The sequence below is a fragment of the Festucalex cinctus genome, chromosome 17 (assembly GCF_051991245.1).
Source record: "Festucalex cinctus isolate MCC-2025b chromosome 17, RoL_Fcin_1.0, whole genome shotgun sequence".
Taxonomy (NCBI): domain Eukaryota; kingdom Metazoa; phylum Chordata; class Actinopteri; order Syngnathiformes; family Syngnathidae; genus Festucalex; species Festucalex cinctus.
This window is the reverse complement of record NC_135427.1, coordinates 6,258,573-6,273,729: the sequence shown is the minus strand read 5'-3', so window position 1 is coordinate 6,273,729 and position 15,157 is coordinate 6,258,573. Positions and strand designations below refer to the sequence as shown.

The following is a 15,157-nucleotide window of genomic DNA, read 5'->3' as shown; positions in this document are numbered from 1 at the left end:
TAATATTAATAATTGATTTTGACCAAGACATTATTCATGGTAATGGGGAAAAGCCTTTTCTGTTCCAAGGTCATTCATTGAGCTAGAACAGCAATCAACTGACAATGGCAGCATTCCTGTTGGCAAACGGACAAACATTCCCACAGACGCACACGTTTAAGCACTCAAATATGCTCAAAATCCCGATCATGCTTACATCCTAACGTATTACGAAAGCTCGCGGCGGCGTTGTACTTTGGTACAGTCAAGTGGTCACGTCTGGGTCACTTCACAGCCGAGTGTTTTGTCCACACGTGGCATAGCTGCTTTTAATCGCGCGTTCCTTCCTTCACGCTGGAAACCGGAACAAAGTTAACTCGTGCTCGTTAGCTTAGTTGACAGAACATAACTATGGAGAAGCTAGTTTGGGGTTCAGCTGAGGACCTCTGAGATCCTGATCCAAACACGTCTTGGCTTATGCAGCAACGCTACTAATCTTGATAGCTTAACTCCCGATATGACTTTGACTTTCATAACATGCAACACACAATTATCTAAATTTATTTTATTCAACCTTGCCTGATTGTACAGTGTGTACTAAATAACAAAACTCACAAATACGAGACCAAAATGTATATTAATTAGGCACATTTGCTCAAACTTGCCCTAAAATATTCAGGGATAAAGTATGCACACATATTCTAATCTTTACTGGCAAGTCTGCTCTTGGAGCTGGGATAATCTTTTTAGCTAATTAACGTCTCGGTACAGAATGCCAGCCGTCACGCTCGTTAATCTATTCAACTATTTAGCCTCCTGAGAGATTTGACTAACTTAACTCATTCACTCGCCGCCATTTTCACAGAAGTAATCCGGTTCGCTCCCGGCTGTTTTACTGGATTTTGACTGATTTTGCAAGGCCCACAGAATATTGTGTTCTATCGCTATAAAAGCAAGAAAGATTAAAGTCTCTTCTTTCATCAGTAAAAAAAAAGTATGTTTCTATCTGTTTCCGTTTTGCAGCAATTAGCATTAGAAGAGAGCTAAGTTTCATCAGTTTTCACAAATCTATTTAAAATTTTGAGTAATTTAGCTTTTTTTCTACATGGCCCTGGTTGATCTGCTTTGCTCTGCAGCCACCTGCTGGACGTTTGTGTAATAACTACCATTTCTGCAACCGTTCTTTGCAGTTGAGAGGCTGCATCAAAGCCTTCTGTATGCTCTAGCATAAAAAAAAAACGAAAAACGTATAAATACGTCTTTGGGACACTTAGAACAAAAAAAAACGTATTTACACGTTATTGGGAGCAAATGAGTTAAATGGTTACCAGTCCAGGTTAAAGACTGCTTTCTCTCACACCAGCAGTCCTCCTCCTCTGTAGTAGTTCACATAGCAGATTTTACGCAGCTAGCAAGGGATCGATTCCATGGACTGGTCACCAGTCAATCTTAAAAGGATACTTTACTTATTTAGCCATTTCTGGCAGTCAAACATGAATATTTTGCCGACAATAAATTTTGTATTTTCATTATGTTTCATGTACAATTAGTACCTTTTAAAAACACATTTGCAACTTGCTGTCGACTGAAAATGACATCACAAAGGGCACAGGTAACCAATCACAGCTCAGCTTGTGAATGTCACATGACCAAACCTAGAAAACAGGCGCCTCTCTCAGCCGGCTCTGGGCAGTTAGGCGGGGTACACCCTGGACTGGTTGCCAGCCAATCGCAGGGCACACAGAAAAAAAAAAACATCCACGCTCACAAGCACACCTAGAGACAATACGGAGCGCCCGATTAACCTGCCATGCATGTCTTTGGAATGTGGGAGGAGACCGGAGTACCCGGAGAAGACCCACGCGGGCACGGGGAGAACATGCAAACTCCACCCAGGAAGGTCGGAGCCTGGACTCGAACCCGAGTCCTCAGTTGTGTTATAGGTGTGTTGTAATTTTCTGTATAATAGTGGAAATGTATGCTGAAGGAAAATATAGAGTAAACAGTCAATTTAGTCGACTAAAATTGCTCTTTATTTTGGTCGACTAAAATTGGATTAAAGCTAAAATACAGATGACTAAATTATGATTAAAATTTGACTTAATTTTAGTCAAAAGACTATAAAAAAAAAAAAGCTAAATTAAAGTTTCTTGTTAAAATTAACACTGGTTGACTACTGAACATATTCTGTATATTATTATATTGTACTAGGAAACTATATACAGATTTACATTTGCTCATAAAATACAGAGGCACCATAAATACGGTTTTAATCATAACAATAGCGGACGTAATAGTTGTGTTCTTTCTGACTACCTGCATCCACACTCCGCCACCTTCATCTCTTCATACAAGTATCTGATGGTGACGAGTCCGTTCTCCTGATACATGACGGTGATGGGGTCAAGTTTGATGGGGACGCAGCACGCCATGTTGGCCTTCTTGGGGTTGCGGATGTTCATCAGCGTCTGGATGAGGGCGTGCTTGGACGGGGTGGATTCGTCCGTCAGCGGGTAGGAGCACAACCCCCGACATTCAAAGGCGTCGTATTCCGGCGGTGCCACGATCCAGCTGTCCCAGCCAATGTCCCTGAAGTTGACCTTGAGCGACGTGCGCCTGCAGTATTCCTGCTCCGCCTTCCTCCGTTTGCGTCGTCGATACCGAGCTCCGGGAATCTGGTTGGCCAGGTGATCCTCTGCGTTCCAGCTGGGCTCGTGGTGGACGATGGTTTCTTCCTCGTGGAGGATCATCTGGCCGAGTTCTTTCTTCGCCTCCCGTCTCCTGCTGCCAACGTCGTCCGAGAAGACGATCAAAGCTGCCGAGGTGTTATCGCCCACTGAAAAACTCAAGCTCAAACCGGCGCCGCCATCCTCACAGTCGTTTCCGTCGACCACAACGTCGAATCCGGTTCTTCCGTCGCCTGACGCGACTCCGCTTTGCACGGCCGAGGTGACGTCCAACGTCACCCACGTGTTCTGAGAACCCGTCAACTCTTTGCAAGCCAGCAGTTCCGAGTTGGATTTCGAAACGCCGTAATCCGTTTTGTAGACGTTGACGGAGGCGGTGAAACTGTGGGAGGTCGCCCTTGACCCGGCGCGCTTGAGGAAGAAGAGTTGTAATTCAGCGGCGATGACCTTTTCATGGCTGGGTATGCTGACGTTAAACAGCAGCCTGTGTCTTGACTTGGGGCTGTTTGTCACAGAATGTGTGATATCTGGAAGAGAGTTATGGACAGATCAGGAGAGTCATGCTAAACATGGCGGGTCGGCGCATGCAGATAAACAGTTATCGCAATACACAACACGGAATATTTTACAACTTTAGAAGTTCAAGTATACTGCATTTTCCAATTCATTTATTGATAAAACAATAATTACAGTGAAAGAAATACATAGACGTTTTCAAACACCAGCTACATTTAGCTAACGAACTAGCTTGCTACATATTAGTAAAAAAAATAATAAGATAATGCTATATTATTTCTGTTTTTACATAACTCTTGTAAAATATATCTGTGAATTCTTGGGTCGAACCAAATTTGATAAATGCTGTATATTTCATATTTAAATTGACATTTATTAATACAATTTACTACTACTTTACTGTAGGCTACTGTACATGCTAACAAACTAGCACGCTACATATTAGGGAAAAATAATCAACGTATAAATGCGATATTATTTACATAAGTGTTCTAAAATATATCTGAATTCATGGATAGAAACCAAATTTCATGATTACTATATATTGTATATTTAAATTGACATTTATTAATACAAACGACTACTATACTGTACATGCTAGCGAACTAGCATGATGCATATGAGTGAAAAATAAACAAACAAATGCAATATTATTTCTGTTTTTACATAACTACTAAAATACATCTATGAATTATTGGGTAGGAACCCAATTTGATAAACGCTGTATATTTCATGTTTAAATGGACATTTATTAATACAATTTACTACTACTGTACTGTAGGCTACTGTACATGCTAGCAAGCTAGCATGCTACATACTGTATTAGGGAAAAATAATGAACAAATGTAATATTATTTCTGTTTATACATAACTGTTCTAAAGTACATCTATGAATGGGTAGAAACCAAATTTGATAAATAATTTTATATTTACATTGACATTTATTAATACAAATGACTACTGCACTGTAGTGTACATGCTAGCAAACTAGAACTATGCTACATATTAGTGAAAAGTCAACAAAAGAATGCAATATTATTTCTGTTTTTACATAACTTCTAAAATACATCTATGAATTCTTGGCTATAAACCGAATTTGATAAATACTCTATTTAAATGGGCATTTATTAATACAAACTACTACTGTACTGTAGTTGGAAAACAATTTGGCCATATGTAATCAATTCAATATGAGCGTCACTTCTTTTCACAGCAATTCAGTTTTCTTTATGCAATGTAGACTTTTTTTATTTTTTATTTTTTTTTTAATGTTTATTGTATTTCACATCTTCCAATTTGCAAGATTTATTTAGCTCCATTTTTACACCTATCTCTGAAACCCACCCAATTACAATTATTGGGGTTTTGGACAACACAAGTTGAGTTTTCCCACCCTACCTTGGACAGTGAAGCTGCGAATGACATCGGACTGAGGGATGGCCGTGCTGTCCGATGCGTACTTGTTATAGAGCTCCATCATGAACTGAGGCGGGTAAATTTTTCCGTGCTCCTGAGGTACATCGGAAAGGTTGAGTTTCCTCAGGAAGTCCTCCTTGATGGTCCCGAGAAGATTCGCCATCCTCCAATCCACGTCTTCTTCTTCTAGGAGATCCTCCCGCGTGGCGTGCCGGGAGTAAAAGCCTCCGAGGTCGCCGTCGGCGCGGATGTCATTGCCGAGCGGCTTGCAGGTGCACCAGCCCGTGGACAGCACCAGACTCAAACACACCTGGAACAAGAACCTCCTGGAGTTGTGCATTTTCCCCCAAAAAACAACTTGCTTAGCTTTTGTGGCGGCAAAGTCGGACAAAGGAGATCCTCAGTGGAAGGACCATCGCAGTGATGTCCACTCCCATGCTCCCAAAGAGTAAACACAGAGGCGACTCGTGTCAACCAAAATAGTAGCACGGCCATGCTTATCACCGCCATTGATGGCTTCTTTTAAGCTTGGTTATCAGTGGAGGGCTTGCCGCTAATGAAGACAGTGTAAACACTTGACGGCGATAATGAGGGAGGTCCTGGAACTGGCGAGGTTACTAACGCGCGGGGTGAGAGTGTCAAGGCCGACGGAAACAATAACAAAGAAAAAGTCTATTAAAAGAAACACAAAGTGCATTCGTTACCACCCTCGTTGTCATGCTAAACAATCAAGCGAACCACCATATAGCCGTGGTTTCGTTTTCACAATTCTTTAACCGATCCGCAATTATTCACTGGCAGTTTTTGCGCTTCGACCAAAGCCATAAAAAGCATCATTTTGGCGCCATCCTGTGGCATCTTGTCGCAAAAGAATTATGTCGAAGTGAGTTGAGGAGATTCATTTAGACGAAAATATTGCTTTGCTGCCACCATGTGGCATATATAGGCGATTACAAACCGATTCAGTTTGGGGTTTATCGTAATCCATCAGTCCATACCTTTTAACTGCATATTTGATGACAGGTTAACGAGGGAAGGGCCCCCCAATGTTTTGATTTTTTTGCAGCCTTCTAAGCCAATTGTCCAATTACTTTTGGTCCCCTGAAAAAGAGAGAGCTACATTTTAACTCATTTGCTGCCAATAACGTGTAAATACGTTTTTTATGTTTTAAGTGTCCCAAAGACGTATTTATACGTTATACTAGAGCATACAGAAGGCTTTGATGCAGCCTCTCAACTGCAAAGAACGGTTGAAGAAATGGTAGTTGTTACACAAACGGCCAGCAGATGGCAGCTAGATTTGTGAAAGCTAATTTCTGCAAAACGGAAACAGATAGAAATATACTTTTTTTTTTTTCCTGATGAACGAAGAGACTTTAATCTTTATTCTGTGGGCCTTGCAAAGTCAGTCAAAATTCAGTAAAACAGCCGGGAGCGAACGGGACTGCTTCTGTCAAAATGGCAGCGAGTGAATGAGTTAAAGAGCTGTAATTCCTAAACCCTTGCTTCAATTTGGATGTCAATACTCTCAAATTAAAGCAGAGAGTCTGCACTTTAATTCTATATTGATTATATGATTGTATCCTGAATATTGTTTTTTGTCAACAGCTAAAATAACAAAACTTTTGTCACTGTCCAAATATTTTTGGGCCTAACTGTACATGACCAAATTGGGAACTGCAATTAATTGACATGCGAACATTTCACACTATTTGTATTTGTTGCCTTCATCACAAAAATAAATAAATAAATAAATATGATGGAAGACCTTGGATTTGCACCCAGAACCCAAGCCAATGTGTTTGGGGACGTTGGCCCAAGTCAGGCCTATCTTGTCTTTCAAACCGCGAACCCAATGCAGCGTTTCTGTCAAATCGCTTCGAGTGTGGCCCATTCATGTTTTTCAAAGGAAGTTAATGACCTCATCACTAAATAATGGACGTACGCGTGAGGGAAATAAACACAGCAGGGGGATCCAAGTTAGGAAAAAATAGGAAATTTGCTTAAAATAGCAAAAACAAAAAAACATTATCATGCATTTATTATGAGCAGATAAATGCAAAAAAAAATGTAACAAAATACATAATCTAATAGAGTGGCTAATTAGCAGTAAATAACTTTTTGAGCATCTGCCACATATAGTGCATAATTATTAAAGTCTTATAGAATGTAAAAATGAAAATATAAGTACTGTGAAAACCTGTACATATCACGAACTGTACACACTGTATTGGATATAAAAAGTATTGTTTCGTTTATGAGCGCCCTTGGCTGCAATGTTACAAAATGAACAGCAGGGGGCAGCAACACAATATTTCCAATGTAACCGAACTCCCTGTCTATACAATAATCATACAAAATGTACTCATTATGTACAATATATAGACAATGTTAATTCTCATGCATCTTCTCTGGTTGCTATATGTGAGACTTTACAGTGACATAATACACTTTTTTTCTCAATTAGTTCACTTAAGCTTGCTATGATATTGCGTGTAGTAATTTCAGTCTTTGACGTCATACATTCACCAAAGCTGTCCAGGGCTCACTGAAAAAAGTCTTTCAAGGTTGCTTGGGAACAAAAAAATAGATGGTAGTTATATTTAAAAAAAAAAAAAAAAAAAAAAAAAAAAAAAGCAAGGAAAAGCCTGAGTTTCTTTTCAACCAGAACAAATGAAGTCTCAACTGCACATGAACTTTCACCTTTCGGAAGGGCTCCTATCGGCAGGCGCAGGTATCCACGGACATTCCTGGATAAACCTTGAGCACCAGATTCCTGTCCGGGTCCAGGAAGAGCACACTGAGGGGGCTCATCTTCTCTGGCACGCAGCACGGTTCCGGAATACCTGGCACGATTCCCACAGCCCGGACGATACTCTGGATGGTGGCGTGATTGGAAGGACGGACCACCTTGAGAAAGAAGCACGACAGAAGGGTTAGCCGTCAGTACTTGAAGCTAGTGACATCGAGTAAGTCCTCCTCGGCAGTAGTTGGCGCTATACGGAACATCTTTAGTTTGTGTTTTTGTCAAGTAATTTCTTACTGGAGTTTTTGGTGTTGGTATTATTGTTCATTTGTACAGGAGAAGGAAGGTTGCGCAGTCATTTGAGAATTGTAACAAATACTCCCCAAAAACATGAAACAAATACAAAAACTATTTAGTAAATCTAAACTAAAATAAGGCCTTTAAAAATAAATGAACAAATAAATAAATAAGAACGAACAAACGCGCTCCAAAAATTAATAAAACTAACTGGAATTAAAAAGGAAAAGTCAATACAAAATTAAAGTTAACTATCATGACAAATACAACACTATCATAACGTTGATGCCAAAATTGACCCACCAGTATAAGTATTGACATTAAATTTAATGTTGATTATAAGACATAAGTCTCAAGCACCCATGCCTATAATTGAACAGGAAGTCGGCCATTTTGGTTTGAAGCAGCCATGTTTGGACCGGGGTTATTATAGTTTTGGAATTTTCTGTCATAGTTAGTTGGAATTTTGTTTTTAGATTTGTGAATTAAATTTGGTTTTAAGTTTTTTTACAGGTTGGTTCTGTTTATTTTTTATTTTTTAATTTATATAAAAAAAAAAGCTTAGTTCTAGTTTGTTTTAGTATTAATTTTCGTTTGTGAAAATGTGAATTCCCATTGGCACCAAAAGTCATCTGACATCTGAAGGTGTTTTTCGATTGGCTGCTGGTAGACGAAGTCACTTCGGTGCAAACACACTTCCAAACATCCTTAATACGTTCCGGTTAATATCAAAAATAAATATACTTAAAATCACATTTGAAATCAACCTCAAAGGCTCATGTATTACCAAAGATGAAAACAAAGACATTTTTGCTATAATTTTGTTAGTTTTAATTTTGTGAACGTAAAATGCTGTTTCAGTTCTTATTTCGTTAACAAAAACTTTTTTTTAAATTTTTTTATTTGTATTTTAGTTTTAGTTATTTCGTTAGTTTTCATTAACTAAAATAACTTTGGTTTGGACAAATTTCATACTTTAAACAACTCCTAGCCCCAATCCGATGCAGCAATCGTCAACACAAAATGGCTATCCTTATTTTGCCTTTGGCTTCTATAATTTAGCGAGCCGAAATTTGAAAACGTTTCCGTCTTATTGTTTTGTGTGGATCGTTCTGTGAAACGCGTTTCCCTCACTGACCTTGGGGATGGGGAATCCGCAAGACCCGGCACAGTAATAGGCGTCGAATGACTTGGGCGCTAAAACCCATTCGCTCCATCCTATGTCAGCGAAGTCCACCCTGAGGTAGCGCCTGGCGCACACCCTGGGCTCGCTCCACTGCCTCCTGCGGGCCTTCTTCATTGTCCTCTCGTCAAAGCTCAGCACTTCCCTGCCCTCCTGATTCGGCTTCCTTCCTTTGCTTTTGGATTTGGCCGGGAAATAGGTGCTCTGCCACAGCTCGTGGTTCTTTAGGGTGTTGAAGTGGACCTCTGGGATGTCGTTGCTTTGGATCTGCAGCTGGAGCTCTCTGCGGATCCTCGAGGATGAGGCGGTGGGATCGTCCCCCGCCGGGAAGGGGCCGTACCTCTGCAGGGTCGCGGCCACGCTGTTGGGCTCGTCGATGGCTCGATCATCAGCGTAGATGATTATAAAAGGCGTTTTGCCTTCAAAAAGGCGCTCCCGGTTGTTAAGGCTTCCCAAATCGGTCTCCACCGTCATGATAAGATCTCCTCTGACTTGCTTGATCACGGTCGTAACATCCCTCGATTGCCACGCCCCTTTCTTAAAAGCGCTCACGCTGAGGTTTCCCAGCGGCGTCGCGGAGGAGGCGGAGTTCGCCGGCGCGCCGCGGAAGAGGATCCGCGGCGCGGGCGGACGTTGCTGGCGGGCGGCGGACGGACGGCGAGATCCCGGGAAACTCGACGTACGCGGGTGTTGACGCTTGTAGAAGAAGTGAAAGGAAGCAGAGAGGATGACCTCCGAGTCTTGGATGGAGGAGAGGTTGAACTGGAGCGTTTCTTTTCCATGCAACACTCCTGGGGAAATGCCGAAACACAAGAAAAATGAACAAAAATGACAATGCGTGCAACGTTTCCTGCTGTTATGTACATTCAACACACAGAATTCATCATCCCCTGACCTCAACCCAATAGAGAAACTGTAAAATGAAGATGAAAATGAAATAAATGAAATGAAATACAAACAAGAACTAAAGTAACTATGGACTTGCGAGTTCACGTGAGAGTTCGTAAGGTGATAACACGGGCTAACAAAGATCAGTAAATTATTATTTATTTTGGTTGAAATAGTTTCTTTTTTTTTAACTCATTCAAACCCAAAGACGTATAAATACGTTTTTCAATACTTTGTTCTTCACTCCCAAGAACATATTTATACGTTTGTTGTTTTTTTTTTTTTATTCTAAAGTATAAAGATAGAGCTTCTGACATAAAGAGGTCGTTTAAAGCAATGGTAGTTATTGCAAAAAACGGCCAGCAGGTGGCAGAAGAGTATAAGAGGTCAGCGAGGCCCATTTGCAACAAGCTCTTTTTGCCAGTGTTTTCAACAGGCAAATATGTTTGTGCGCACTTGCTAACTTAGCATTTTTCTGATAATGCCACGTTGTATTGACTTGGGTATTGTTTTTTTTTTTTTTTTTTTTTTGCGTACGAAGTCTTCGAACGTATTTGCAAATACATACGCTTTTTTTTTTTAATGACCAAACCATTTTATTCACTGTAAATGACACCAGAAAAATGTGCCCAATAATTTATTTATTTTTTTCTCTTCAGGTGACGTAAAATGTACAAAGAATGTGTAAAATGTATTATAAAGAAGGATTGTTGAACTTTTTTGTAAAACGATAACTTCAACCTGACTTGTACGCTTTCTGCCTCTTTACTGCATATTTGATTGGCAGCAATGACATCATCCAACATATTTACCACTAATGCTGTACACATTTAAGCGATAGAAGCTAAATCATGGAAAAAATATGAACCACGGTAAAGTGGCTGTCTCACGCATGACAAAATCTCTTTTTTAGATCACCGCTCACTTTACTTTTCAAGTGAGTACTTCCACCACAGCCCAAAATCCAAACATTGGATCCGCGCAATGGTGGGGTTACAGCATATGGAAATGCTTATAGGCTTTGTCTGGGTGCGATAATGGCCTCTTGTCTAACACCTTGACTTTTACAGCTACTGGAAACTAAAAAAAAAACAAAAACAATTTACTAACTTGTCCCAACACTTAAAATTCATTTTAATTACATCTTAATGTGGTTGTATTTTGTAGCGGTTTAGAACTGCTCTGCTGTTTCTAATATCCCCCCTCTAGTTGAATAATGTAAACAAAATTTTGATGCAGCGCAGCACCACATTAGGTTGCAGATGTATCTAATCAAACATCCATCCATTCATTTTCTATAGGGCCTGTCCTCATCTCAGCTGTTTTTCGGTGAGGTCGTCAGCCAATCAAAAGGTCACATATCAACAAATGACCTTTCACATTCACAGGTATGGAGAATTCTATCTATCTATCTATCTATCTATCTATGATGACATGCACGTGAAATGATTGTGTGGCTAATGGAAGCTAATTTAAAACTTAATTCTCGTATTTTGTGTACAATATTGTGGAGTGTTATCTCGGCGATAGCGCGTGCGCGTTTGCGGTTCTTACTGACTCGGGACAGCCGTGAAGCTCCTCACGGTGTTTCCCTGTTTGTGGCTGCGCGGATCTTTGCTGTAGCTCTCGTAGACTTTCAACATGCTGCTGGTCACCGCGTCCCGTCCGGAGCTCGGACGCGTCAACACGCGCCGCTCCGACGCCGCCATTTGACCCCAAGCCGGCTCCAGAATCACCAACAGACGCAACGCGTTGACCAACCACTTTGCCATAATCGGGTTCGTGGTCAAATATTCCATAGATATTGAAGATGAAGTAGGTAGAAAAATGAGCGTATTCCCTCGCGCGCTACTCGAGTGTCATCCAGGTAATCCACATTGGATTATAGTCCACGGTGTGCAGCTGTTCTCGCGGTGGTGGGAGGAGATCGAGTGCTGTCGGATGACAGAAGGTGACAGCCCAACTCGTTTTACTGCTCTTAGGATGTAAGTGATGTGGTTTTTAAGAGTGCCCACGCATAAATAGAACACCACGCCCACGCCCATGTACGCAGCTGGCCTTTCCAACCAGGGTGGGTCGTTATTTCGTGATGGTTTGTGGTCATTGGGGCATTAAAAAAAAAAATAAAAAAGGCGGATTAAGTAGGAAATTGCAGGCACCAAAATTAGAAGTTGCAATTCCCTCAGAAATGGAGTGTGGAGGAAATCCACTCAAGACTATACGCCATATGTGTATGCTACTTCTTTTCTAGGCAGGGGTCTCTGTTCTACACCAAGGGGTCTGCAACCTGTTGCTATCTGGAGCAACGTGGCTCTTATAGTCCCTTGCCTGTGGATCTCTAAAACAAATAAATAAATAAATCGATTTTTTTTATTTATTTATTATCTTTATAAAAAAAAAAAACATAAAATATCCAAAAAGGAAGTGTAAAAGCGGAATTTCACCATAAAATGTCCATGAAATTGCCAAACATGTCAGAATTTAACGTTAAAAAGTAACTATAAAATGTCCGAAATCCCAAAAATACCATAAAATGTCTACAAAAGTACAAAAAAAAAAAAAAAAGTCAAAAATTGATTTAAGAAAAGTTTCAAAACATAACCATAAAACGTCCAAAAACAAAAGGAGAGGTCCCAAAAATTAACCTACCAAAAGAAAAATGTGTCTCTTCTTTCATCAGGAAAAAAAAAAAAAAAAAGTACGGTATAATTTTTATCTTTTTTTATATTTTGTAGCAATTAGCATTAGAATTAGCTAAGTTTCATCATTATTCACAAACCTGTTGAAAATACTGGGAAATACTGGGTTGATCTCTTATACTTTGCTGCCACCTGCTGGCCGTTTTTTTTTTTTTTTTTTTTTTTTTTTGTAATAACTACCATCGCTTTAAGCGACCACTTCAGGTCAGAAACTGCATCAAAGGCTTCATACAAAAACTCTAGCAAACAAAAACCTAAAAAACGTATAAATACGTTTTTGGGAGTGAATGAGTTAATGTCAATATTGTGAGAAATATTGTGTTGTTGTTTTTTTAGCTTGTTTTTAATTATTCAACAACTGACAAATCATTGGACACAATTCATGAGCTAATGCATGGTTTGGAGTTGTTCATACCACAATTCAAATGGAAAATGGATGGATACTTCAATTTGTAATATATTGGCTCCATGAATACTAAGGCAAAAAGTACTGATGTTTCATATTTTGTACTCATAAGTACTACATTGTACCATTTCCTAAAGAACTACATCAACTCCACATGGACTCTCCTTGTAGCCTGTAAACTGAAGGGGGAAAAAAAAAAGTTTTACAACACTGATTAGCTGCCACATTGGAGCTAATTGAAACCACGATGAGTTTATGTCACGGCCACAATTCGTCTTCATAGAGTCTCCCACTTTATGGTTGAGCGGCTCCACTTATATGGGGAGTAAAGAACATGTCAGAGCGGAGTTTTCTGGACGTCTCGTAATTTGTGGGATTGAAAATTCAACCAAATGAGCGCAAATTGTCAACGATCATAAAGTCACCTCGTTATAGCGGCCTCGCTGCCAGACTCGCTTCTCACGTCAGCCTCGTTCCAAATTTAGCCGCGAAACAAAGTGGAGGCTGTCGAAAGAGTGGGAATGAAGAAAAATAGTCATTATTGGGTGCCTTTGAAACATACGTTCCTCCCTATGGATAAAGGCCTTTTCTTCTGTGCTTTAAGCCAAACAGCTGGCCTTTTGGAAAAACACATTGAAACAAATGACTGATCTTATCTTAGTTGTTTTGATTGGGGAAAAAAAAGCTTGATTTCTTTCACACGACCATCGCTTCATCACATGCAGAGGTGGTGAACCTTTTATGTTGTCACTGAAAAGCATTTACAAAAACAAAATTGGCGTTTTGAAGCAATTGACTCATTATGACATACACAAACTGAACAAAAGGGGATCAAGGATTGACCCTTGAGGGACTCCAAATCAGATCAGATTCAAAACTTCCAGTCGTCATAAAATAACTCTCTTACACAGTGTTTGTGAGTCGCTAACCTATGGTTTGCAGTCCATGGGCCAGAGGTTCTCCACCAATAAAAAAAAAAAAAAAGGGATTATGGAAGGGAAAACATATTAGAACTATCGATAGGAGTCAATAGTAGAAGTAACAAAAGTAAAAAATGCATGATGTCATTATTTGTGCCTCAAGACTCATTGACACATTTTTAGCTTGAATGACATCACGGATGACTCAGCACTTCTGCTGACGAGATGATGGAGGACTCGTGTTCTCCCCCACCCAAAAGATAAAAATACCTTAATTCACCGAATATTTGAGCGGCGTGTTCATCAGACCGAAAACCGTGAGGAGGACAGACGAGCGCCCGCCGTGTTACTTTTGGCCCGGGACCCGATCCTTCATCGTCCCTCGCCCCTCCATCAACCTCCTCCTTTTCCTCCCCTTTGATTTGTTTTCATACTGTTTGGCTGAGGCTGAATGATCATTCATGCTGTTCTGTTGGATCTGGAAGGGTCATGACATCCTTTCAAATAATGTATGCCAAGCTCTCACACTAAAGTCAGCTGGGATAGGCTCCAGCTCACCCGGTGTAGAAAACAGACCTCCGTCAAGGCTAAATAATTATGGTGGATATCGGCGGTTTCTTTCATCCTGGCTAGCTCACGTTACAGTTCCACTCCAGTCCTGTGGGAGGCAGTAATACTAGTGCTTGCCAAATTACAAATAAAAAGAAGATAGGTACACTCTAATACACGCAAAAGACTGTACAGACATAAAACAGACCACGATGTGTTGTTGGAAAAATTGGCTGTTCTTTTCTGTCCAACAATAGATTTAGTATATCCTCCTGAATACCAGCAATTCAAATTTGTCCTCTGTAGTGGACCTTTTTTAAACCGGAATATCTCCCACCCAGTGCATACGATTGAATTAACTCATATTTTGCTCTATAGAGGACATTCAGAGCTTTCCAATGAGGCCAAATGTGTAGGGGTGGGGCTTCCCTCAGTGCAAGCACTTTTTAGGAAAGAGGAATAGTAAGTGAGTAAGTAACACTTTTTATTGAATAAATTTAGGATTTAAATGTAGTTAGCATGTTTTCTATAAGACTCTTAAGAACACATTAAAATATTGTTTGAATTATTTTAACTGTATTTGAGCCTAGCATTTAAGTTTAAAAAAAAATGTCCTCTGTAGTGGACACATCATAGCTTAAAAATAAAAACATTTTTTTTTTTCAAAAATGTATTTTGCAGTATTCCAGTTACTTCACAAAGATTGGGGAATATCAAAATAAACATGATTGGACGATATTTTTTTCCTGGTAGTCAGGAGTGTAGAGGTGGCTCCGGTGGCTCCCTGTGGATCTCTTAAAAAATAAATAAATAGATAAATAAATAAATAAATAAATAAATAAATAAATGAATTAGAAGAAATATTTTTTTT

General features: G+C 39.9%; 3 protein-coding genes across 5 annotated transcripts in view; 1 reads left to right on the top strand and 2 right to left on the bottom strand.

Moving 5' to 3' along the window:
- Window positions 1–15,157, top strand: part of mapk8b (mitogen-activated protein kinase 8b) — a 116,370-nt gene that overhangs the window by 35,177 nt on the left and 66,036 nt on the right. For all 3 annotated transcript variants that reach the window (XM_077503815.1, XM_077503819.1, XM_077503812.1), the window contains exon 3: window positions 11,014–11,100. The gene's annotated coding sequence lies outside the window, so the exon portion shown is untranslated. The remainder of the gene's footprint in view (window positions 1–11,013; window positions 11,101–15,157) is intronic.
- On the bottom strand, window positions 2,171–5,137 carry gdf2 (growth differentiation factor 2). Its single transcript, XM_077503820.1, has 2 exons — window positions 4,581–5,137; window positions 2,171–3,193 (listed from the first exon to the last, which is right to left on the bottom strand). The coding sequence occupies exons 1-2, from the start codon at window positions 4,936–4,938 to the stop codon at window positions 2,292–2,294; spliced, it is 1,260 nt and encodes a 419-aa protein (XP_077359946.1). The 5' UTR covers window positions 4,939–5,137; the 3' UTR covers window positions 2,171–2,291.
- gdf10b (growth differentiation factor 10b) lies at window positions 6,586–11,490 on the bottom strand. The gene is made up of 3 exons (XM_077503821.1): window positions 11,271–11,490; window positions 8,780–9,615; window positions 6,586–7,508 (listed from the first exon to the last, which is right to left on the bottom strand). Exons 1-3 carry the CDS (start codon window positions 11,482–11,484, stop codon window positions 7,317–7,319), a joined length of 1,242 nt encoding a protein of 413 aa, XP_077359947.1. The 5' UTR covers window positions 11,485–11,490; the 3' UTR covers window positions 6,586–7,316.